Source organism: Agelaius phoeniceus, chromosome 12 (genome assembly GCF_051311805.1).
Source record: "Agelaius phoeniceus isolate bAgePho1 chromosome 12, bAgePho1.hap1, whole genome shotgun sequence".
Lineage (NCBI taxonomy): Eukaryota > Metazoa > Chordata > Aves > Passeriformes > Icteridae > Agelaius > Agelaius phoeniceus.
In genome coordinates this window covers 10,418,976-10,445,000 of record NC_135276.1, presented here as the reverse complement: position 1 = coordinate 10,445,000, position 26,025 = coordinate 10,418,976, and the positions used below count along the sequence as shown (strand labels likewise).

The 26,025-nt window shown below is 41.9% G+C and overlaps 1 protein-coding gene and 1 long non-coding RNA gene across 7 annotated transcripts in view; both read left to right on the top strand.

The window, feature by feature from the left end:
- The window catches only part of SALL1 (spalt like transcription factor 1), a 17,875-nt gene extending 10,754 nt beyond the window's left edge, over positions 1-7,121 (top strand). For all 6 annotated transcript variants that reach the window (XM_077184894.1, XM_054640975.2, XM_077184896.1 and 3 more), the window contains 2 exons: positions 1-3,398; positions 4,439-7,121. The exon at positions 1-3,398 is cut by the window's left edge and continues 12 nt beyond it. In XM_077184894.1, the coding sequence (XP_077041009.1) occupies positions 1-3,398; positions 4,439-4,879 (3,839 nt within the window). In that variant the 3' untranslated portion in view covers positions 4,880-7,121. The remainder of the gene's footprint in view (positions 3,399-4,438) is intronic.
- A 2,728-nt stretch (positions 7,122-9,849) lies between these two features.
- LOC143695097 (uncharacterized) overlaps positions 9,850-26,025 on the top strand; it is a 182,362-nt gene continuing 166,186 nt past the window's right edge. Inside the window, exon 1 of the long non-coding RNA XR_013184014.1 lies at positions 9,850-9,919. This is a non-coding gene — a long non-coding RNA (uncharacterized LOC143695097). The remainder of the gene's footprint in view (positions 9,920-26,025) is intronic.

Below are 26,025 nucleotides of genomic sequence, written 5' to 3'. Positions count from 1 at the left end.
AGGGTCAAGCAAATCGAACCACTAAGAACAAGGACGCCCATGTCTGTGGCAGGTGCTGTGCTGAGTTCTTTGAATTATCAGATCTCCTGCAACACAAGAAGAATTGTACTAAAAATCAATTAGTTTTAATTGTGAATGAAAATCCAGCTTCTCCTTCTGAAACCTTCCCTCCTAGTTCCCCTTCTGATAATCCTGATGAACAGATGAATGACACAGTTAATAACACAGATCAAGTAGACTGCAGTGACCTTTCAGAGCATAACAAACTTGACAGGGAAGAATCCATGGATGTGGAGGCTTCCAGCATTAACAATAGCAGTAGCAGTTCCAAGAGTGTCATCAATAGTATTACAAGCAGTAACAGCTCCACAATGGGTACCTCAGCTGTAACAACCTCTCTACCTCACATAGGGGATCTGACAACACTAGGCAACTTTTCAGTGATAAATAGTAATGTAATAATTGAAAACCTTCAGAGTACTAAAGTGGCAGTAGCACAGTTCTCACAGGAGGCAAGATGTAACGGGGCATCGAGCACTAAACTCGCTGTCCCTGCCCTGATGGAGCAACTGTTGGCATTGCAGCAGCAGCAGATCCATCAGCTGCAACTGATCGAACAAATTCGTCACCAAATATTATTGTTGGCTACCCAAAATACAGACATGCCAACATCTTCTAGCCCTTCTCAAGGTACTTTACGAACATCTGCCAACCCCTTGTCCACATTAAGTTCCCATTTATCCCAGCAGCTGGCTGCAGCAGCTGGATTAGCACAAAGCCTTGCTAGTCAATCTGCCAGCATCAGTGGTGTGAAACAGCTACCCCCTATACAGCTACCTCAGAGCAACCCTGGCAACACTCTAATTCCATCCAATAGTGGCTCTTCTCCAAATATTAACATATTGGCAGCAGCAGTTACAACACCGTCCTCAGAAAAAGTGGCTTCAACTCTTGGTGGCTCACAGCTCACCAACCCACCAGTATCAGCATCATCTTCACCAGCTTTTGCAATAAGCAGTTTATTAAGTCCTGCATCTAATCCACTTCTACCTCAGCCCACCCCTAGTAACTCTGTTTTCTCCAGTCCCTTGTCCAATATTGGAACACCTGCAGAGGATTTAAACTCCTTGACTGCCTTGGCACAGCAAAGAAAAAGCAAGCCACCAAATGTAACGGCATTTGAAGCAAAAAGTAATTCAGATGAGGCATTCTTTAAGCATAAATGCAGGTTCTGTGCTAAAGTGTTTGGGAGTGACAGTGCCTTGCAGATTCATTTGCGTTCTCACACTGGCGAGAGGCCATTCAAATGCAACATATGTGGAAACAGGTTCTCCACAAAGGGAAACTTAAAAGTCCACTTTCAGCGTCACAAAGAAAAATACCCCCATATTCAAATGAATCCGTACCCAGTGCCAGAGCATTTGGACAATATTCCTACAAGCACGGGTATTCCTTATGGGATGTCTATACCACCAGAGAAACCTGTCACGAGCTGGCTGGACAGCAAGCCAGTCCTCTCCACCCTAACAACTTCTGTTGGCCTGCCACTCCCACCAACAATTCCAAGCTTGACCCCATTCATCAAAACTGAGGAGCCTCAGCCGATTCCCATTAGCCATCCTTCTGCTAGCCCTCCCTGCTCTGTCAAGAGTGACTCGGGAACAGCTGACCCCACATCAAAAATTTCCAATGGACTTTCTGATGAGGTAGAGGCTGGTGCGTTGCCTACCTCAAATGGCAAAACGGAAGAAAACCCTCAAAACTCAAGCACCATCAACAACATGAGCAGCTCCGTGAGCTCCCCGGCAGCAGACTCGGGCTCCAGCGGTGTCGCCACTTTTACAAACCCACTGATGCCTCTCATGTCAGAGCAATTTAAGGCAAAGTTTCCATTTGGAGGACTATTGGATTCAACGCCAGCATCTGAAACATCAAAATTGCAGCAGCTTGTAGAAAACATTGACAAAAAGGCAACTGATCCTAACGAGTGCATCATTTGCCATCGAGTTCTCAGTTGCCAGAGCGCACTGAAAATGCATTATCGCACCCATACTGGAGAGAGGCCATTCAAATGTAAAATCTGTGGTCGTGCTTTCACTACTAAGGGCAACTTAAAGACTCACTACAGTGTCCATCGTGCCATGCCCCCGCTGAGAGTGCAACATTCTTGCCCAATCTGCCAGAAAAAATTCACCAACGCTGTTGTGCTACAGCAGCATATCCGAATGCACATGGGAGGGCAGATCCCCAACACCCCGGTGACAGAAAACTATCCTGAGTCAATGGAATCAGATACGGGATCTTTTGATGATAAGAATTTTGATGATATAGACAACTTCTCAGATGAGAATATGGAAGACTGTCCTGACAGCAGCGTGCCAGATACACCTAAATCTGTGGATGCATCACAAGACAGCTTGTCTTCTTCCCCTCTGCCCCTGGAAATGTCAAGTATTGCTGCTCTGGAAAATCAGATGAAGATGATCAATGCAGGCCTTGCCGAACAACTTCAGGCAAGCCTGAAGTCAGTAGAAAATGGGTCAGTGGAAGGGGATGTTTTAACTAACGATTCGTCGTCTGTCGGTGGCGATATGGAAAGCCAAAGTGCTGGAAGCCCTGCTGTCTCAGAGTCTACCTCTTCCATGCAGGCCTTGTCCCCATCCAACAGCACTAATGATTACCACAAGTCACCAAGTATTGAAGAGAAACCATTAAGAGCTTTACCAAGCGAGTTTGCCAACGGTTTGTCTCCAACCCCGGCTAACAGTGGTGCTTTGGACTTGACGTCTAGTAACACTGATAAAATGATTAAAGAAGAGTCCCTGAGTATGCTCTTTCCTTTCAGAGATAGAGGTAAATTTAAAAACACTGCATGTGACATTTGTGGCAAAACATTTGCTTGTCAGAGTGCCTTGGACATTCATTACAGAAGTCATACCAAAGAGAGACCATTTATTTGCACAGTTTGCAATCGTGGCTTTTCCACAAAGGGTAATTTGAAGCAGCATATGTTGACACATCAAATGCGAGATCTACCATCACAGCTTTTTGAGCCCAACTCCAGCATCGGCCCCAATCAGAACTCTTCGGTGATGCCCGCGAACACTCTGTCATCGCTCATAAAGACTGAGGTGAACGGCTTTGTGCATGGCTCTCCTCAGGACAGCAAAGAAGCCTCCTCTGGTCTAGTTGCTTCAGGGCCACTGTCCTCTGCCACGTCCCCTGTGCTGCTCCCTGCTCTCCCCAGAAGAACTCCAAAACAGCACTACTGCAACACGTGTGGGAAAACGTTTTCTTCTTCCAGTGCTCTGCAGATCCACGAAAGGACACACACTGGTGAGAAACCTTTTGCCTGCACTATATGTGGAAGAGCATTCACAACAAAAGGCAATCTGAAGGTACTTTTTTCCTCTTACTGTCCTTCGGTTTCATTTTCTCCTTGCTGGGGTTTTTTGATTTTTGACACCTTATATTAATGTTGCAGCAGTGGTACCTTGAGTGTTTATGCTGTGACAGTGTGTTTAGTCAACTCTAATAGACCTGGATGGCCTCTTGTTGAGTGCTCGTGTTGGTAGCAAGTCTGAGGCATGAGCTGTTCTGATTTAATTAAAATTCATCTACCAGCAAGGCCTGTCTATGCAGAGTGTGAAACAGAACAGCCAAATGATGGTAAGGAGTATTAATTAACAGAGAAATGCATTTTGTAACTCACACACCTCTTCAAAAAGTGAAAGGCTCTTGAATGTGATGTTTTTCATAACTATCGTGTAAGATGAGTGTTTAAAAAAACTATTAACATAATTCTGGAAATAATAGGCATTACTTTAATTGATTATATAACTAACATTTCCTACTGATATATGTTTGAAAAAGCAAATATACTCAAGTTTTAGAACATCAGTTGAGCACTTTACTGTGTACATTTTTCTGTTGACAGAGTATTTCTCTAGAGGTTGCTGCCAGTAATGTGAGATGAATAATTACTTTCAGGCCATTCTGTCTATGCACGAGGCCCTCCGATGAGCAATCAGTAAAGGATACTTTCTGCCTGTCTGAAAAGGACGTTTATAGGGTAAAGGGTGTCAAATACAATACTTACCATTGCAATGAAAGTGGACATAGCAATTCTAGCCCTGAAAGCAGCAATTGACAGAATAATGCAAAGTCATTATAAACTAAATACATGTAATAAAAAAAAAGAGTAAGAAGCAATGCATTGTTCAGCAGGAGAACAGGTTATTCTGGGTAATGGTGATGGGCTAACCTAGAAGTAGTGTATTATTCCAGAGCCCTGTATCCTCTATCTTTAATGCCATTCATTGTGTAACAAGACTGGACATGTTCATGGACTCCTGCCTTCTCTCTGATCAAAATAAGTTTGAAATTCCTGTCAACCTCTATTTTTTTTTTGTTTGTTTCTTCCTTTCTTTCTTTCCAGGTTCACATGGGCACTCACATGTGGAACAGTACTCCTGCAAGACGAGGCAGACGACTTTCTGTAGATGGCCCCATGACATTCCTAGGAGGCAATCCTGTGAAGTTCCCAGAAATGTTTCAGAAGGATTTGGCTGCACGGTCAGGGAATGGAGACCCGTCCAGCTTCTGGAACCAGTATGCAGCTGCACTCTCCAATGGCTTGGCCATGAAGACCAACGAGATCTCGGTCATCCAGAATGGGGGCATCCCTCCAGCACCGGGGGGCCTGGGCAACGGTGGCAGCTCTCCCATCAGTGGCTTGACAGGAAGCCTGGAGAAGCTCCAGAATTCAGAACCCAACGCACCTCTAGCTGGTCTGGAGAAAATGGCAAGCAATGAAAATGGGACTAACTTCCGTTTCACGCGTTTCGTGGAGGACAACAAAGAAATTGTAACAAATTAGGAAAAAGAACTCCGTAAATAACATTCCTGCAAATAGTGCAACCTAGGGTTGCTTTTTTCAAGCTGCAGGCTACAACATTACAAAGACTTTGTTTTGTACCATGTTCTACTTCTAGAGTTCTAAGAGAGCTTATTTATTAGTGATATAACCTTGCTTTGCAAACAAATGCAAGCATTAACTTTGGTCTCCCGTATTTTGAACTAAATACTAATCGACTAGAGTGCTGTAAACTTGCTGTAACATTTATGGCAGTTGCAAGTCTGTTCTGCTAGGTGATCTTATTCTGGCATTAACTTATTTTCTATATCCAGTTTAACACGAACTCTGGTATTGATGCGATGCCTCAGTGATGCATTAGATCTCTAATAAAAATCTGTATATAAATGTACACTTTGATCCTGCTGGAAACTTTATCAGCAAACACATTGTCTAATTTTTCCAGACAGAATTAAGAAAAAGACTGAGAGAATATAGACTGAACAGTGTGGGTCCTTTACACAGCTCAGTTTTTGATTTTTATTATAAAATTAAAACTGCTTTAATTTTTGTAGGTTTAACATTTTCTGTTTTGAACTGTTATTTGTATTGTGCTTTTTACTTGAGTCGTCTTAAATGTTAATACATTTCTGTACAGTAATAAGCACGCGGATTATTAGAGAAGATACTGAAGTGTTGTTTTGGTAGTTGAAACTGAGACGTAACATTTTGCCTTGTAGGTATATTCATTATAGAAAATGTGCTGGACTTTCACAATGCTGCTAAGTATGGCATCTTGAACAACTTCCGTGGACAACTGTAGATGCTCCTGTATATACAATAAGACATCACTTTCATTAAAATGTACATACGTTCCTTACAAGACCAAGCCCTACTCCTTGACCAAGGGAACAAGTATAGTGTTTGTTTATTTTGTATTAGGCATTGGGGGGGACAGGGGGAACCTTGGACTGTTACATGCACTTTCTCGGAAAGTTGAAAGGAAAAGAGGTCCAGTTTCTTTAACATTTAATACTTACTAACAGCAGAGATACTGTAATTTTACTCGAGTAATCAAATACATTTTTGCAACAGATAAAAAATTCGCTGTCTCTGTGTTTTTAAAGTGTACTTGTATTTAGCAATCGCTTTGTATTATTTAGCCTTTCCCTTGGTTAACATGAACTGTCCAGGTTGTATGTGCGTGTTTATATCTGTAAGTATGGGTATACATATATGTATTGCATATTAATTGCTAGTATATTTTTCATACCCTCTAATAGTGAGAAATTTCTCCTTAACTATTCAACTCCTCCTTCTCATAAAATTGTAGATATTTTGGCATTTTTAATTTGTTTATTAAAAAAAATGCTGCTAGCAAAGACCTTATTGAGCCTAGGTAAGTTTCCTTTGAAGGAAATAATTTATTACGTTTAAGGCTTGATTTGGTTCAAATGCTTTATATTTGATATTAATTTTATTTTATGAGATTGTATGTTTGTGGCATGCTTACGCTGCTATACCTGTGTTAAGATGTCCACTTGCAAGCCTCCATATACTATGTGGGGTTTATAACTTGATTGTAAAAAACCATACCAAACAAAACCTAATTGCTTTGGCCTTGCACATGATTTGGCTTCCCTTAAAAACCTGCCATGATCATTAACCTCAATGGGAGTTTGTCAAACATAATTCAGTCCAATATTTTCACCCAGTAGAATTTCATCTCTTTACATTTCAACTTATGAAAAATAAATCAGATTGGCTGCCTTCAAATTATGCCTTCAAAACCACCAACAGGCATAGCCAATTTTGTGTCCATGTGACTTTTTTTTTTAATCAATTCAAAAATTCAGGTGTTTTGTGTTACAGGATTATTTTTCAGGATCACTGTCGGGGGAGTTGCCCACCTTTTAAACAAGAAGTGATCACTTAGCTCTTCTCGTAGCCTGAGTTGCAAATCGGGCATTAGAGAGGATTTACAACTGAAGAGCTGGGGTGAGAAATACTTTTCTTGAGGACTTTTCCCCTTCCTATGATTATGAATCCTGCATATTAACGCTGTAGTCTGGATACCTCTTGGACTTCATGTCTTTAGGACTTTTCCTGTTCGAATGTGATGATTCACCTGGTACATGATATGCATTTTTGTTAACATGTAAGTTGTACGCTAGAGCCAGCTGGCTTGTCAATGTGAATATTTAAGAATTTTAAGTCACCTTTTGGTCTCAGAAAAAGGTAAATTAAAAGGATTTTGATGATTTTATCAATGAAATACTAACTAATTCTCCTTTTAAACTGAGTCGAGATTTGTGCAACAGAAAAGTTGCCAGGGAAGGGTTAGCAGCCCCCGGCGCTCCGGGAGGGTTTCCTCTCCGCGGCTTGAGTTTCATGAGTGCCTTTAACTTCAGCCCTCGGAGCCTCTTCCCACGGGGAAGCGGAGTCTTCATGTTCCGAGGGAAGCCGCGCCCGGGGCAGGCGGGCCCCGCACTCGCGAACCGTCCCGGGCACCCGGACGCTGCCGCCGGTGGGTAACGTACGTGCTTGGCACAACCGGGGCCTAAAAAACAAACCAACAATACCAGAAAAAAAAAAAAAATTAAAAAAGGAGCGATTTTCTTTCTCGTACCTTGGGGAGTCCCCCCGGCCCGCTCCGTGAGGGGACCCTGCGCGCTCAGCGAGGGGCGGCTGCCTGAGGGGATGCGCTGCCCCAGCCCCGCACTGCCGGGGGTGACGGACCCTTCTGTCCCCCGGCCCTTCCGAAGCGTTTCCCTGCGGTGCTGGCGGCTGCGGCTCCCCGGGACAGCCGCTCGGCCCTGAGCCCGGCCGGGCGGGGTTCCCGGTGAGCCGGAGCGCTGCCCCGCCGTGATCTGCTCCGCTCCGCGCTGCCGTCGGCAGAGGTGGGTGCTGGCCGGAGGAGCGGCCCGTGCCTCCATCGCTCTGTGCCGGCCTGAGGGAGAGGTCCCGGGCTCTGCCGGGCTGAGGGCCGGGTGCCCGGGCTGTGCCGAGCCGAGGGATGGATGCCCGGCCTGAGGGAGAGGTCCCAGGCTCTGCCGGGCTGAGCCATGGGTGCCCGGGCTGCGCCGCCCGCTGCGCGGAAGGTGCCGGGCCGTTGTCCCCGAGCTGCTCGGGAGCCTCCCGTTCCCCTTCTCCTGCCAGCCCCGATCCGGGCTGGGGCCAGCCCGCTGCAGCAGCCGGGAGCACCGTCCCTGTGCCCGCGGGGTGCGGGGCCGGGGCGGCTCGGGGCTCCCCGCCCCGTCAGGCGGAGCGCCCGGCCGGCCTCCTGCGAGGGGAAGGGGTGGGGGGGGGATAACTCGCTCTGGAAACGCGGAATTTTAAATTTCCCGTTACTCGACACAAGACCGTGGGGACCGAGGGAAGTTACCTCTCCCCAGAGCTGTCCTGGCAAGCGCACAAAGGTGCCCGCATCGCCTCGCAGCTGGGAGCCGCGCTACCTCGCTGCAATTACCCAGAGCAGCGTTTCTTATTCACAGACACTGAATTAATCCTTATTCAAGAGTAGAATTTTTTTTTTCTTTACGGTTTTGTTTTCGCGGCCTCATTTTTCTCATTAGCAACAAAGTTTTCTTTGCCTCCGCACCCTTTTTTCCCCTCCCTCTCGTCTCGCCCATCACAATTTTATCATCTATTAAAATAAAGCACAGTGGGGTGGGTTGGTATTCTCTTTTTCTTTCTCTTAAGCGCCAGCGATCGTTCAACGCAATCATTTAATCATCCAGAGTAATTTTCTTCACCCAGAAACAGACGTGATTTATTTAAAAATTGGGCTAATGGCGTGCGAAACTTCCCGGCTCGGACGGAGCCCGCGGCGGAGCGGCAGGACCGAGCTGGCCGGGCACGGCCCCTCCCGCCGGGCAGCGCTGCCAGCCCGGCCCGGGGCCTGCGGGGCTGCCCCGAGCGGGGCCGGCGGCGGAGCAGCGCCAAGGGGCTCGGTTCCATTCCAGGGCTGCCCCTTCCAGGGCTTCACCCCCGCGGGCACACCGGGCAGATGCAGCGGGGCAGGCGGAGGGAAGGGCTGGCCAAAAGGACCCGCGATCCCGGAGGAGTGGAGAGACAATCAGGGCAGCACATGGGGAGGGCAGCAATGAGGTTTCTGTATTGGCCAGGCAAGCGGGAGAAGGGAGAGGAACAGCAAATTGCCCGGTTCATTTCGTGTGCTGATGACGGCCAAAGCCTAAAGCCTTTTCTCAAGGAAAAGTCTGTTGAATTTCAGTGTTTCTTCCTAGGCTGGGCTTTGGTTTGAGACTTAGGGACGGGTTGCAAGCCCTCCCAGTTGTAGCAGGTAACAAATGCCTCAGTTTGTTCCTGCTTTGTGAAGAATATTTGCCGTCCATCAAAATGCAAGGGCTGCTGCTTGTTTTGGCCATTTATTTGGGCGTGCTTCCGGCTTCTGAAAGTCCTGAAGTCACAATTTACCTGGCTGTGTCTTTGCGTGAGGCCAGTTTTACTTGGCAGCAGAAGGTGTGACTTTGTAGCACGGCAGTTCTTTTTTTTTTTTTTTTTTTTTTTTGCTGTCTCCTTGCCAGTGCTCCATAGCTCTGCAGGTTTGTTTCCCTGTCAGTGTTCTGTAGTTCTCCAGGTTTGTTCCTCTTTGATTGGGGTTTGTTTGGTTTTTTTACTGATTAAAGTAACTTTTTAAAATTTGTTTTCCTTCTCTTATGCATATGAGTTAAGTTAAAATAATGTTTTGCAAATAAGTAGGTGCAGTTATTTATACAAGCTTGGAAGCAATATGTCTGTTAACTGCCAAGCTGAAATATAATGACTTAAAAATTTCACCTACAACACAGGCTGTTATATAAATATGTATCTCTAGACAAAACCTTGAGGAGTAGAGGCTTGGAAATACAAATCTTAATAGGAGAGAACAGGAATAATTGGAAAGTATGGAGCTTCAGCTGAGAACAGAGTTACTGACAGCCATGTTGATGATCTTCTGATTTGATTTTTCTGGGTTTTACATCCAGGTTACAGTTAATATTGGAATGGTTACCCTGAGCAAGTTCCTGTGTCACTTTGACATTAGGAGATGCCTGGAAGATGGTGAGTGCATTGTGATTCCTTCCTGGGAAGGGCTTGTTCCAGGGACATGGGATACCAGGATGCCCTGAACCACATTGAGTGACTGAAATACTTTACAGGTGTAGGAATGGTAGTGATTAAAATGACATTTCTGGCTTAAATCACATTACTGTTTTGTCCTACCACAAATCTCTTCAGTTTCCATTTTATCTTCTGTTTTAATTTACACATGTATTTTTGAATCCACAAGGTACATTTCTTAAGAGGCAAAATTTCTCAATGATGTGGGAAGGAGACCAAAAAAAGAGTGAAAAAAGGAGAGCAGGAAATAGGAAATGTCTTCATTGCTCAAGTGTGTCTAGCACTGCAGGAGCTGGTGAGGAACATGCCCGTGAGGGTTGCAGTCACTCAGTGCAAGGCTCTGTGTGGAGAGCAAGGCCAACGCCTCAGAGCATGCAGTACACCTGTGAGAGCACCCACTGCACAGTAAAGTGATGCCATCCCTCTTTTCATGGCAGTTAATTAGTTAACCCAAGCTGCAAGCTATCCTCAGCTTTCAGAAGTTACTGTCACTTCTGGAAGGAGCTTTAAAGTCAGGTTAGATGGGTGCCAAAAACGTGTCCATGCCCATGTTATACCTGCTCACCTCTGCTGATAAGGAAGATTCTCTCTGCAAAGATCAGCCCTGAAACTTCTGGTGTCATTTCATTTCAAAAGTAAGAAGTCTCTCCATGTTAGCAGACATTCACATCATCTGTACAGACAGCTCTCTTGGCCAGCACAGTGCTGAAGTGCAAAGGTCTATTTTCATTATTTAAAGGTCTTAAAAATGCAGCATCACAGTGTCAGGTGGGTGTAGCAGAAGCCCTGAAGCACCTGGCATCAGGTGGTGCAACATGAGAACTATTTAGAATTGAATATGGAAAGCAAAAAATGGAGTGGTCTGGCACACTATGATGGATTTAACCCCACTCATCACTACTTTCTTTCTTTTTCCTCATCTTTTTTATTAAAAATTATTCCAAAGCGAAGGCAGTGAGACTAATTGGATGAATGATAAGAATTTTTTTCAAAGCACTGCCTGTTTTGAAAATAAGCTTTTTTTAGCAGTGAATAATTCTGAGTTGCTTTACTTTCATCAGGATTTTAAAATGTCAGTTAATACAAAGTGAAGCCAATATTTGTTTCATATGTACAACAACTGAGTGGATAATAGTGTTTGGTACTAAATGAGCATTCATATGAACCCTGTGTTTTGGTGGTTAGAGGATTCATAGAAAGAAATTATGTGGAGAGGGACAGAACAGATTTCAGAGGTTTATGTGTCTATTTCCTTGTCTAGGCTGAGCACTGAGTGGTCCCAGCCCCTTGTGTCAGAGCTGCTGCTGGGAAGGGGCTGGCTGTGCTGTTAAATCACCTGTTAGCTCAGCTGTGGGGAGCCCCAAACACCAGAGCACAGAGCTGATACACATGAACCAACCTGAGCTCCTTCAGTCAGCTGAACTTATTTTGGCTCCTAGCACTGAACAGTGCCTGAGTGCTGCCCAGACAATTTTTGTAGTGCTGGGTGTGGCTGTTTAAGGTGATACTCTCTTTCCCTTTCAGTTCAAATGTTTATCCCTGTCCTCTGAGATTTCTCCTGCTTCCATATTGGAATGGGTGCAATAGATCTCATAAGCCCTCTTCACTCATATCAGAGTCTGAGGGAGTTCTTATTTGGTTCCTTATTTAAGATAGGAAAGAGTCCAAAATGTACTGGGCAGGTTTGCAAAGCTTAAGGAGACCATTTTACAAAAGGAGGTCAAGCTTATGTATCAGTGAGTCAGGCAGAAAAGAATTCATAAAGCTATGGCTTGTTTGAGCCAGAATTTCATGAGGTGTTTCAAACCTAGCTTCCTAAAGGGACAATTGCCTGCAAAATAGGCTTAGCTTAAAATGCTACTGAGTATGTCTAAATTTGCACTGAAGTGGGGGGAGAAAACTCCTTAATTTGTCCTGTTGTTACAGAGCACAGCAGTAGCAGCTTAAAACACTGAGGCTGTTACTTCAGAGTTTTCTTACTGACATCAGACAGGCACCTAGAGTCACTTTTCCTGCATGACCTATACAAAAAGCAGACTGGGCCCCTGTGTTCTCTCCTGGATCTTAAGAAGTTATTAAACCAATTCCTTCTTCTGAAAGCTGTATGCATTCATGCTGGCATCCTCAATAAAGCTGGGACACAAACAAAAAAGCAAACAAACCAGTCACAGTAGCATTCAATGCACTTAAACTTGGAGGAAATGAAAATCAATATTTGTCAAATGGAGGGAAAAGGTAAAATGGACTGAGGAAAAATGTCTGGCTTTCTTAAAAGCCATTAGTGAAAATGAAAAGTTAACAACAATACTGGAATTTAATTCCTGCATCGGTGCTGTTTGAACCTGTGGTTTTGTTGTTTTCACTCTCTAAGGATGCACTGGCTTGGTGCACACATATTCCTTTATTGTTAGCACTGCTGAATGGAATTTATTACATTTTAATTATGAGTGATTTGGAACCCTGGAGGCTTATCTAGATGTTTTGCTTGTGGCTAAAATGCAAGGGGATAATTTAGGAGATGGAAGTTTCATCTCTGGTTCAGGGCACGTGTGGCTTCAGCCAGTTGCTCCAATCTGCTGATGTGTTGTTGGAACTAACCTTTAATTCCTTTAGTTCCTTACCTTTAATTTTGCTTATTTTGGGTATTTAGATAGGAAATCTCTCACTGGTCTTTTACTATGTGTATCATACATGGCTACTGTTTGAGAACATAAATGGTTCTAAGAGAACATAAATGGTTCAGCCACCACACAAGTATTTTGCATTTCAGCATCTACTGGAACATCTGGAAGTGCTCTGCTGGTACCTCAGTATGTTATTTGTCACTTATTAGATGAAGTTCAAAAGTTAATCCTGTATTATAGACACATTTTCACTGTATTTGTATAATCAAATAATCAGATTTTGCAGAAGGTCTCAAGAGACTGTATTTTTGCTAAACCATTTGATGTAGCCACAATCTTCTAAAATTTTCCATGTAGACAAGATATCCCTTTCTTGGGAACAGTACAAGGAAATACTGATTCTATTGCTGCCTTATGAACAAGTACCCAGAGCTGATTTCCAGTTCTGTGATATTTATCACAGATAACAGATTCAGGTAAGAAGTTCTCTTTATGTATTTCACATATATGAAGAAAATGGTAAGAAAAAGTATGTTGAATTGCAAAGGTCATATTTAATAAAAAGAACAATGCTGGGTAACATACAGTGTGACAATTTAGGGCCAGACTTGTTGCCTTAGTGACTTTCTGGTTTGTTTGAGGTATTGTCTGAGGCAGGATGATGTGAAAGGGCTCATGGCCAGCGTGGTGTAGTGGAGAGTGCACTGAAATAAACTCTGCAAATTGGAGTCCTGCAGCTGCTGGTTTTGGTGCAAGTCTCTAACACTTTCTTATGCTCTACTACTCATCTTGAAGGACTTACTTACTTTTTAGTTGAGAATTAGATATTGACAACATTAACGTATGAAGAATATGGCCAGCAATTTCCACCTCCCCAGCCCCCCTCCTCTTTTGCAATTTGGCCTAAATTTGAAGCTTGCTCAATGATTTATTTTGCTATTCCAATTTATGCAATGCTCCATTTAAACCATTGCTAGGAATCATGATTTTTAGAACGTGCTACCCTGTCTAATAATCAAGCTGTTAAAATGTGTTGACACGGAGTCACTTAAAATCATGGCCCAAGCCCCGTGATAGTGGACAGTTACCAGCTGACATCCTAGACAAACACACTGAGATCATCCTAATGCCTCCTGCCCTTCTGGACAGCAGTTTTCCCACAAAAAGTAATGAAATTATTATTTTTTTAATGTTATCAAAGGAAATAAATGAGTCTAGTGTGTGATCAATTTTTATGTATGCAAGTGGCAGGGGCAATGTGCAGATGCAGCCAGGACCTGTAGCTGGCGTGGGATGTGACTGGGGGCTGTGGAGGGTCAGATCCAAGCTGCTGCATTTCCAAATAACATTTTGGGGAGATTCAACCTTAAGCAAACAAAATTCTGATACAGCTGGTTACTGTAGAAGGCTCTGAAGTAGCAGGGAGTCCTGTGATGATGTGATTCTCTCTCTGCAGGATTAGTAGTTGTCTCTCCCCTTCCACCCCCTCATTCCTTTCTTTCCCTCTCAGGGGTTAAGGCTCTGTGTAATGCAGTTACTGGAAAAGGTTCTAACAGCAGTAGAGCTGGTGAAAGACAAGACTATTTATAGAAAACAATAAAGTAAAAATAAGTGTAAGATTAAATATCAGTAGCTACCAGCTATAGCACCTTTTCTCCTCCTCCTGTTAAGTAGTAAAAAGCATAATTTGGAAAGGCTCCCTGCTGGAATTGGAGAAGCTGGTTCATTCTGCATGCCAAAGGGAAGTTGAGATCTTCATTCACAGGATGGCATTTCCTCAGCTTCTGCAGAACCAATCCCCCATTCTGGGATTAGGAGCTCACAGGCTGTAGGAAGTGAGATTTTTCTGCTGGGGGACCAAACTAAGCTTTTGTTTTCTCATGGTGAGTGGACATCTGGAGTGTTCCCAGTGCCACCACAAGTGTCTAAAATGATGGGATGGACATGCATCATGGTCTGTGCCTCATACTGAGGCACACTAAAAGGGCTCAGTCTGCCCTGCTATGTTCTTATGTAAGAAATGATGTGCAGAAAAGAGTTTGGCTACAGCAGGGGCAGCTATGGAAGTGTTGGGTGAGTTTGTCCTAAATCAGGGACCTTGTTTCTCTTCAGCAAATCAGATGTACAGAAGTCTCATGTTCTGGTCTGTATTCCTCTCTTCCCAGAGCCCAGGCTGGACTCTGTTGAATATTATGCGTTTTCTCTTTTGGTGGAAATCATTAAAGGAATCTGCACAAGTCTTAAAAACTGCATTTAGTTCCCTACACCTTCCATCAATGCACAGTTTTCTTCTTTATTTCATCTTGAAAGGCTTGTGTGGATACAGCACTGTCCTTTTAAATGAACTGATTTCAGGATGGGAAGCTTTGCTGCCTTCTGATTGCATTACAAACAGAGTTTGGCAGATTTGGGGGTTTATTTTTGAGGAGGGTGAGAGTACAGTGGCTACTAGTAGCTGCTGAGCCTTTGGCTAGCTTTACTTAGTTACTATTCAATCTCTTTTTCCTTCTGTTCTTTATTGTTTCTAGGTATTTGTAGTCGACTGAGAAAAATATTGATGCCATTATTGTCAGCATCAAAATGCTTTTAACTACCAGATTTCTCTGAATTCACTTGCAGACCAATAACTCCAGTTAAAATAAAATCAGAGAGTTCTAGTAATGTTTCACAGCATTTTGTTTCAGCAGAGGGAGTGTTGTTTCCAGAAGAGTTTATGTAACTGCTGAAAATCTGGACAAGTCACTGCAAAAGACTTGAAATTGAGAGTTAAACTATTTAATAGTGGTCAAATGCTGCTAACCAACTTTAGTCTTTGTAAAATCAGAAATGTTATCTCTTTCTGGTTCAGCAGTAAACCTACAGTGACTCATCAGGGTGATGTTGTGGCTTTTTCCCTTGCTGTTGTGGAGCACAGTATTGATCAGACTGTGAAATAATACAACAGCTGAAGCTCAGGTAGCAAATATGCCTTGGATTGATCCCCTTTTGCTAAGCGTCCTGTATCCCAGCCTTATTTATGGCAGAAGGATCAAGTCTGGAAAATAACTGATAAATACCACCTTGTGGCACCTGTTTAAGTGATGGGATAGAAAACACTCCCTAGTTTGTTAACTTTAAGTATTGGGAGCAGAAGCGTTGTGCACATAATAATATTATGATTCATACAAACCACTTTCCAACCAACTCGATATATTTCATTACCTCCTTTTCAGCAGAAGTATTGATTTTTGTTTTGTGGTTTTATAACACAATTTCAAGGCTGTTGTAGTTTAATGAGCCATGTTTTTATGATGTTTAAAAAGATTTGAAGCATTTGTTGAAATAAATATTATGGATTGCCCAGCTCTTGTCACCTCTTCTTTCTCTCTGCGCTGAGTATCAGCCCAGCATAAGAATGAATAGGGCAGGCAGCTCCGTGGCTTTTTGTGCTTTTTGTGTTTGAGATCAAAGTGCTGCTGGAGAACAATAGCAGGCCACACTTCTGTGTCCCTGACCACACACAGCAGCACCTGCAGAGCACTAAAATGTCATTGTTGCTTCTGCAGTTTGAGCACAGAGGAAGCACCACTGAGGTGGCAGATGATTCTAATAACACTTGATGTGAATTGATGGGGAAGGAGGACCATAACACAGAGGGCTTTTTATTATAAGCCATGACTTCCCAAGCTGTGAACAACAGAATGCTGCACCTGTGGACTTTCTTCCAATCAGCCATTATGGAAAGTGACAGATTTTATTAACTTAAGGAAAAACTTTTCAACATGGGAAAGTTGTAGTTTATTTTGGAGACATGAAGAAAAAAAGCAAGTGATATATTACAGATTTCCCACTGCTCATACTTTTCTGGTGTGCATTGTGTTTTTAATGTGCTATAATAGAATCACAGAGGCATTATTAGAAAGACTTAATCTTTTCTTGTCTTTTTAAGATAAAACAACATCTATGGGATTTTTTTCCCCTTTTACCCATTGCTTCATGTCTTATGTTAGATGAATAATGGAATTGACAAGAGAATCAATCTGTTGGTCAAATATATATATATATATCTATATTAAGAGTTATATAGGAGAGCTGAAGCTGGATAGAAAAGAAAATTAGGTAGAAGAAGTCCTCAACTTGTTCAAATAGAAGCAGTTTATACTGGCCAGTGTCTGTTCAGTCAGTCCCTCCCTCGTGCATCCATCTTTGGGAAGGTTTGGGAGGGCAGGAGCTGGCATGAGGGCTGCAGGACTGTGCTGCTGTCAAAGGCATGTGCAGTACATGGAGCTGACATACATTTCTTCAATGCAGAGTTTACCTTCAACTCCAAACAGGTCAGGTCATCAGTTTTATTTACAACAGCTATGCACCTCTGCTGGAAGAGTTCCTCTAATATTTCTGGGATTATGACAATATATCAGTCTGGGTTTTAGAAAGAAATAGAAGAGCATCAGTAATTGTTTCTTTGGGTGGCCATCATGTGCCCTGTGCTGTAAAACAGGTTCTGCCAAAGTTGGAAACATTATATGGCTGGTGGTCAAATATCAGACTGATTCCTGCCTATACCATAAATTAACTGAGTGCAGGGTCTGATTTACTTAGAATTCTTCTTTTACTTTTATTTCTCAGAATATGTGGCCACATTCTGACTTTATTATGACTACAGTGATTTTGCTATCTCCATAGGCACAACCCTCTGGTACTCGTATGAATCCAGCCACACCCAAATTTTTGTGTAGGTGCAATTAATATCTTGATGATATAATTCAGGTTACTTTAAAAATAGAACACACATAAAAAAAGGAATTCATTATGAGCATTTTATTATCTTCATATGCATGTAGTTTTTACTACAGCCAGTTTGGAAGGAATCAGAAGTCATAATTTATATAAAATTAATGGCTAAGAGTTGACAAATCAAGCATAAAGTCAGCTGGATAATGATTATTAGCTAAAAGCATAGTGGTTTCTGGTGATTCTTTTTGTTCTAAAAATAATCCCTGGCAGAACTGAAAATCATTTTGCAGGAAACCCTTAAGTAAAGTGTCACGCAGAGTAGTTGGTAGAATATTACGTTTTTCATTTGCACAAACAGATGGTAAGCTTGGCCTTAGATTTAATCAGGGGGTGACAGACAGGTAGCGCTGCTGTGTATTTTGGATGAAAACTTCTTTTCAGAGAGACAGAGTGTTTCATTCAGTAGCCTGTGTACCAAGCAAGAGAAGCTTCCCAGATATTCTTATTATCCTTACTACTACTTTAACTTACTTTAACTACTATTGGAGTTAACACATACAAGAAAGCTGCTGATTTATTCAGTCAAGTGCAAAACCTCTTTGTTTTGATTTATTCTTTTCTCCTCCTATTTTTTTGGCAATGCATGTAGCAAACCAGAACACCCAGAAATGTGTCTGTGATTAAACTTGTTAGCAAATAAATGCCTTAACAATTCAAGATTCATGGATCTCTGGCCATATTCTTTTGAGCTAACTTTTTAGATAAGATTTTGATATAATTTGTTTCCCTTCCCAAAACCTAATACCTGGTAACCTAAGCAAATACAATCTCTTCAGAAGAGAGATTCAAGCAAGTGCAGCCACTGGTGTGTTTTAATGTCACTGCAGAGATTATGTTACCTTCCTAGAAACAAAATCTTTTTTTTTTCTCCCCTTCAAATGGAAGTCCCCTGATACCCTTGTCAGAGACCATTTGTTATGGAGAGTTTTGTAAAGCAATCAAAATTAATTCACAGTGATCTTTTCACCCAGAACCTCCAGCTTCAAATAATGGCCTTTCTCAACAGGTGCTCATTGTGGCAGCTTGACTCCAACTTGCCAGACTGAAGAGTTTATTCTTCAGCCATATTTAAGAATAGAATCCTGACCTTGTAATTTACTAATCTTAAACAGCTGCCCAGGAAGGCACACCTGCTTAAAGGAAGTATTTCTTGTGTCTTTGAGATCTAAAACCTAAGGATGTTTTCATGTTTGCCTATTTTCTTACTTCATAAAAATCTCATGTACAAGTCACTAGAAAACCTGTTCAACAACAATGCCACATAATATCACAGTCTTATTAGGAATCCACTTGTGCTGATTGTTCTTGCAGAGGGGCAAAATTCCCCCTGAAGACAAAACAAATTACTTTGGTATTTTTTTTTCTTTCTCCTGAGTCAGGGTTTGTAAAAGGTTTAATTGTGAAATAAAATAAAACAACTGTTTTAAAGGTAGCACTAACAGGCCGTACTCATTGTGAGTGTCGAGAACTTTGACAAATGTTTGCTAATCTCTTGCAGGTACTGTTTAAATATGTTTCACATGAGCTGCAAAAGCAGAAGTCTACTTGTTAAAAATAATTTTTTAATGTCCTGGGTGGGAAGGGAAATAATTTGGTTCAGTAAAAGTAAAACAGAATGTATCATTAGAAACACCTGAGTTGCTGCTGATACCAGTATATCATATTTTCATTTCTTTAACTGTACATAGGCAGGTAAGCAAAGAAGTATTTTGCCAGTAGAAAAGCACCCTGTGGAGTGTAAAGCCATCCTGGACAAAGCACACTTACACTATTATAATTGTAGTAGAGATGCTGTTGTCCCATCTGCTGTGTTCAAAAGCAGAACAACTTATAACCATGCCCAAAATACTGCACCAGTTGAACATGTACAGAGGAATATTTTCAGCTGGCTTTACCACACTGGATGTAATCAGCATGAGAACTTCTGGGAACACCAGTGCAGGACTCGGAACACACAAAGGAAGAAAAAGGGGAACTAAAGACTCACTTGAGAATATCCAGGACAAGTTTGCCTATGTGTAGCTACTATTAGTAATAGATGGTGCTGCTGCTAAGGCTGCAGTGGGCTGAACCCGGGGCCTTTGGCAGAGCCTGGTTTCTGACAGCGAGCAGGGATCAAGGCCTTTGTGAGCCCGAAACACCCGGAGCCCCCGCAGGGCACCCTCGGGGACACCGCCCAGAACATCCCCGGCATCCCTGCTGACTGAGAGCCTCTGTGGAGCCTTCAGCATGAGGGTTTGGTGGAATGATGCAGGAGAAACAGCCTGTAAGGAGAAAGGAAAAGTAAAAAAACATCAGTCAGAACCACGTGAACACTAGTAAGCTTTACTTGAGAGAAGTGTCAAAGTGTTTTAAGTTGAATGCTGAGAAAAGAAAGCTTAGAATTAAGAGAAAAGAAACCATCTCCAGCTGTCTAATTCCGCCTGTGTTCAGGGAAACAGCATTTTGTTGGTGCCAGAGAAGGAGCTGACTTTATCATCAATTTCTCCTAGTGGAGAGTTCCCCACATTGGCTTGCTGCTCAGGACAAAAGGGGATGATGTTGCTTTTTATTTCAATAGCACCATTTGTTTAGGACTCTCAAAATATTCTGTAAATGTAAGTATTGGACAACACTAGTTCCCTTAAAGCAGATAAATATAATTTTAGCTCCTCAGTAAAGTAAGGGACTTTGCTAGTAAGGATTAGTTAAGCAATTTGCATCAATTCAGCAGTGACTTGGCTACAGAAATAAGAAGGGAATCCACACCTTGATTCCTCTTTATTTGTGCTGGTTTAAACCAGATGTAAGAGAGACAAGACTCATGTCTCAGTGGCTGCAACACCTACCTGAGTCCTTGTTACAATTATGAAAGCATTCAGACTCCTTTCTGGAGCTCAGTGAAATACACAACTCCTGGTGGTGGATTCCTTACTCTTGCTATGCTGTTGTGCAGTGTAGGTCACTAGTACATACATGCTGGTGTGAAATCTGGAATATGGAAGTGTTCATAGGGTATCACCAATGAGCTGTACTCATTTGGACTGTTGAGAGACTTGACAAATGTCAAGTCAAATGTCTCTTGCTCATCCCGTGCAGGTTCTGTTGCCCTATTTAAATATGTTTCATATGACTTGTTCTTGCACTAACCTGTGAAGCACATGAAACAATCCTATTGAATTACATAAAGTATTTGTACCAATGAAGAATCACCCATTTACACTTGTGTTTTCAACCATACTGAGTAGGATTTTCATTCTCCTAACCTGAAACACACCCAGTAGATTTTGGAACCATGGAAGTGGGTGAGTAAAGTGGAATAGTGCCTAAATGCTTATAGATAACTTATAGCAGCAGAGGAAACTACACTGTAGCATCACATTCATGTAGAATAATGGTAATTTGAAACCAAGCAACCTTTGTATAATCTCTTATCTTCCCATTTAAAAAATCATATTGCTGAAGGCTTAGAAATCAGCTAAAATGTAAACAAACAATGCAATGATTTCTTCCTGAAGCTGCTAGCAGTTACCAGCTGTTAGATGTATGTATTTGCTCCAATGGAATATTTAACTTCAGTGCAGCTGACTAGTTTATTGTTGTTGATGGTGTAACTGATTACTTTGTTGCAATTTGAGATGTGAATAACCCAATGTTCATCTACTGCTCTTACCCCTTCTGAGGCTGGGGGAATGGAGAAGTTATCTGCTGTAAAAGTGAAGGATATAACTATTTATTGAATTACTTGTGCTTCCTTCTTTTTCTCTCTTTTTGCAAAGGTTAAGCTGTCACCTGGCTTTGAAACAAAACCTATTTCCTGCAGTTGCATTTTGGGCAGCTCTGGCAGCCTCTCCTTTGCCATGGCCTTGTGGCTGGGGCAGGTGGGGTGTGAGGATGCCTCTGGCACTGTGCAGGGCACCCAGACACTGCCCCCAGGTGTGAGGATGCTCTGCTCACAGCCCACACGGAGGAACCCCTCAGGTCCCTGCTGGCAGCACAACTGCTCACTGCAGAGCACTTCCCAGTACTTGCTTCAACTCATTTTCCCCTGTGAATGCATACATGTAAACAAAAGAATAACTGCCTTTAAAAATACGATTTATCCCATGAAGACTTTCCAGCATGTGAATTAGGGTGCATTACATTCAAGACAATTGTGTTGCCATAACCCTGTTTTGTTACTTGCATCAGTGAGAGGTTGTTCTCAGGTTCCTTGGATCTCACAAGCTGTGTTGGCTGTTTCTAAGCCTCCACTGGGTACCAGGTCATTTTGTTAAGATCAGCATTCCCATTAGGGTCATTGTTACGCTTCCTGTGCAGTGGCAGCTGCCACGAATGTGTGAGATCCTGGCAGGTAAGAGCCTTATAGCAGGAATTCTTTTTACAGAGCTTGTTTGTTTGTTGGGTTCTTATAGTTCTGGTTTCTCTTATTTAGCAGCAATTCTGATGATTTAAGGATCTAGAGTAATATGCTGCCCTTTCTTTTAATAATTATTTAAATTATTTATTTTTCAGCTGTCAGAATATTCCAGGACCAGGATGGTGAAATACAAATACAACTAGAAAACACCTGAGTTTTTTGTTTGGAAATACACCTCCCAAATTTTGAAATAACTTTTTTTTAACTTATTAAATTAATTAATTAGGCTAGTACCCTGCCTAATATATGAGTTAGGAATAATGGTATAGTGAAGCATACTTTGATGAGAATATCTCACCTAAGTGCTTCAGATCTTAATGGTGATAAACAGAGATGCATTTAAATTCTCTGTCTCAGTTTTCCATGTGTTTAAATAATGTCCATAACTTCCTGCCAAGGGAATTACAGTGACTTGTGAAAAGGACCAAGTGTGCAGTAAGATGTAAATTAGGACATCTTCACTGAAGGCAGACATAACTGAGAACCTGAGCCGAAAGATGGATCTGTGTAGGATGCTTTGTGTGCCTTGGGTGGAGCAGGTGTTTGCACCTGACCTACAGAGGGCCCTTCTTAGTGAAGTCTTTTGATCTTTTGGAGTGTAGGGGTAGAAGCAATGTTAAACATGTGAAAGACAATTGCATGAATGTTTTAGAAATTAGGCTGAAGTCAAAAAAACAGAGGTTGTAGGGTGCTGTCTTAAAGCAGTTTTGCTTTAAAATAAAGTTTGCTGTAAAATAAAGCAATGTAGTTGAGTAATATGTTTCTAAAATGTCTTATGGAAGTCTGATAGCACAACAAGGCTCTTTGCAATGGCAGAGGGGGGAGGCAAAGAACAGAGTCTCTTGTGTGACTACATTACAATAGGACAGTCAATGACATTGTCATTCCTCGGAATCTTTTCTCCAAATGATGCAAAAAAGTGATTGTCTAGAAAGAAGTCAACAACTTGTCTGTTTCTTAACAGAGCAGCTAGGTTGCCTTCCTTCCTTTAGTTAGGGCTGCTTAATCTTGTCTTTCAGTGTGTGTAGGGCGGGCACTCACGGGGAAGGGCTGGGCTTTGGCAAAGGCAGATGGAGTGGTGCTGAGCACTCCCCTCTGAGGGACATAGGGGGACTAAAATGCAAAGAGGGTGTGAATTACATGGTACCTAATTCTAAAATATGAATTTCATGCTCGTGTCATTGTACAGACTGATTTGCTAGCTCTGGCTGATGAAGGTCATTTATGCAACACCTCTATAAAATGGCAGCTGTAGTTTTTAGGGTTTGTTTTTTTCCTCTTACCTGTTTTTACATCTCAATATCCTTAGGTTTCTATTTCAGCTGTTTTCCCCCTTGGCTGAGGTAGAGCTGCCTTCCTGTGTGTCCAGTTTTTCTGACATATTTGTAACTACTTCTCCTGCAAAGGGAGAGGGATGCAGAAGGAGCAGGGGCTGTCCTGTAATAACTCCATGAACCACTGGATGGTGTTTGAGGCAGTCTGAGCTCCTGGGTGAAGTCTCTCTGCCCCAAATCAATGAATAGCTTGTTGTGCAACTGAGCTGAACCAGGCCATTTGAGTCACCCAACATGAAACTTTCTGTTCTTCGTGTTTATTTAAGACTGTTGAATTTAGTCATGTTTAGAAAGAATAAAAATGCTAAAATGTGATTGTTCTGGGATGATAAATGGAAGATTCCCGTATTGATGTTAATTCAACTTTACCATTACTGCCTAAAGCAGCCTTTAATTCCATTCTTGTTTTTTAATTAAAATGGGTGGGTTACTCTGGACTGGATTTGCCTTGTTTTCTCCCACTGAGCAATACTTCACACTGTTGGTGGCCACTGAAACTTAAGTAGGGCCAGATTTACTGAGTTGTTGCATAGCACCATAGGGCTGGATTTTGTTACTCCTTCCTGTATGTGATAGCACTCTATGCTTATTTTAAGCTAATGGTGTTGTAGGATTGGAAAAATAAATTTCCAATTCTTCTTGTTCAGAAGTTTAAAACCTTCAGAAGACCATCAGGATCTATGTTTTGCACCTCAGCCCCCTTCTATACATGAAACACACAATGTATCAGTTGTCTCAAAAAACTCATTTAGACTGAGTTGCATACACTTCCAAGGTTCACCTTTTAGGATTAATTTTATCTGAATAAAAGATGTGCCCTTGGTGTTAGCAGTGTCTGTGGATCTGCCAAAGTATTATAGAACAAGTCTGGTGCTATGTTCTAGGTCTCTCTTCTAAGTGCTACTAGAAAACTTTGAATGATAAAGTTAAAACTGCTTTAAAAAAAAAAGGTCAAGTTCACTATTACCATCTAATTATTTTTTGAGTGCTCTTTAGCCTCATTTTCCTTTGTATTACACTCAGTCTTCAGAATTATGTGGTTTTGGGGGCTGTTTTGAATATGTGCTGGTGGTGGTGGTAGGTTTTGGAGGTGGAGGTGGTATTTTGTTGTTTCTGCTTTGTTTCACCAAGAAAACTAAAGTTAGAGGACCTGTGCTTTCATCTGTGCTGTAGGTGACCAGTGTCTTTGGGGCAATGTAGAGCCAGCACAAGAAAGCTTCCAGAATAATAGCACCAGGTCAGTTGCTGCCAACCTGAATAACATCAAGGGCATGCACTTGCTTTCCTCTCTTGTCCTACTGCACTATTGAACAGACCAGGGAAAAAAGCATCAGGAATTTTATTTAGCTCAGCATGCTAGGAGTTCTTTGTGTGAGTATGCAGAGAAGTGGAAATGTGTGTGATGTCTCTTCCTCTCTAGCTCAAATAACACTTTTTCATCTTTAAAGACAAAAGAGGTGGAAATATACACTCAGCAACCAATGCTAAAGGAGTGAATCTTGAAAGACTAATTGTGGAATCTGATTCTGTATAAGCTTTGATGAGCATGCTTTGACTTGGAATTGCAGTTTCGCTAGGCTTGATAAAAACGACAGAGAATTCAGTTGGAAACAGACCTGTTGAATCTCCTGGGCTTTGTCTCTCATCCAGAAAGTGTATCTCAAAACAATTATAAAAGTAGTGATTTATAGCACAAAGTCACCTTGAATCCTGAGCTGTTACAAGTGCTTTCAACTTACATTATTTTCCAGCTGTGTCACTCCCTAACTATCTGTGTCACAAAGCATTATGCCAAAGACATCAGCCGTAATTCGTTTTCTTAAATATCTGAGTTTAAAATCTGTGTCAGGCAATTTGTATCATCTGTCAAACAACTGTCAGAAAGGGCCAAGAGGGAAACACCTGAGAAAAGCAAGGTACTGAAAGATCTGTGTGAGTGCAATGCTGTGTCCTGTAGGAACAGCTACCTGAGGAGATCCTGGAACACCAGGAACACTGGCAAGACTTTCTGCATCAGGGCAGGTTGGAAATGCAGCTGTGGATCAGATGGTGTGGCTGCTGCTGGGTGTCTGGTGGCCTTGGACAGATGCCTGCTTCTTGCAAGAGCTTTATGGCTGCCCTTAAAATGACTTGTAACAGTTTCCATCAGAGCTGGACTCTTGGCTAAATTGAAATTTTACTTTACCTGTTAGAAATTCTTTTAGTTATTCTTTGTGGACTAGTGCTCTGACTTTCTAAATAGAAGATTTAAACTGGCCTTATTTTAGTTGTGTGTAGTTTTTTACTAATTTGTAGAATGAGATACATTTTTTCCCCAACCAGGTTACACTTATTTTTTTCAGTCTACAGGAGTTTTCTTCTTTAGACTGTAATGATTCTTTTTCTTTGCCTCCTGCCCTGAATTTTTATGTCTATTTTCTTCACACTTGAACAGTAACCATGTTTCATTCAAGTATTGTATGTGTTTCACTGATACCAGGGTTCTGTCCCTAGACATAAATCTGATTGTATGATAAAATCTGTAATGACACAGAGAAGTGGAGCCTCTCCAGGATTATGGTTTCAGTTTGGAAAGTATAGCTGTTTAAATCTTTATGTAAAATATTTAGTTATCTGTTTGTTTAAAAGATAGTCTGTGCTTTTACTGTAATGATTTTCTGGAATGTGTAATTGTGTCTCATAATAAAGTCAGTCCTTATCAGTGCTGTTAATAGTTGCTAAAATGAGTGTGGCCATATTCAGTAGTGTAGGAAATCATCTTTCAAGTATTTGTTTTAAAAGTGATGGGCTAGTGTCATGGCATGAAAAGCTATGGAGTCATTAATTGTCTCTTCTGTTACTTTGCTAAACTAATCCATATAAAAAGAGCAGATTAAATTGTCTGACCCTCATATATTTAATGATTGCTGCTAT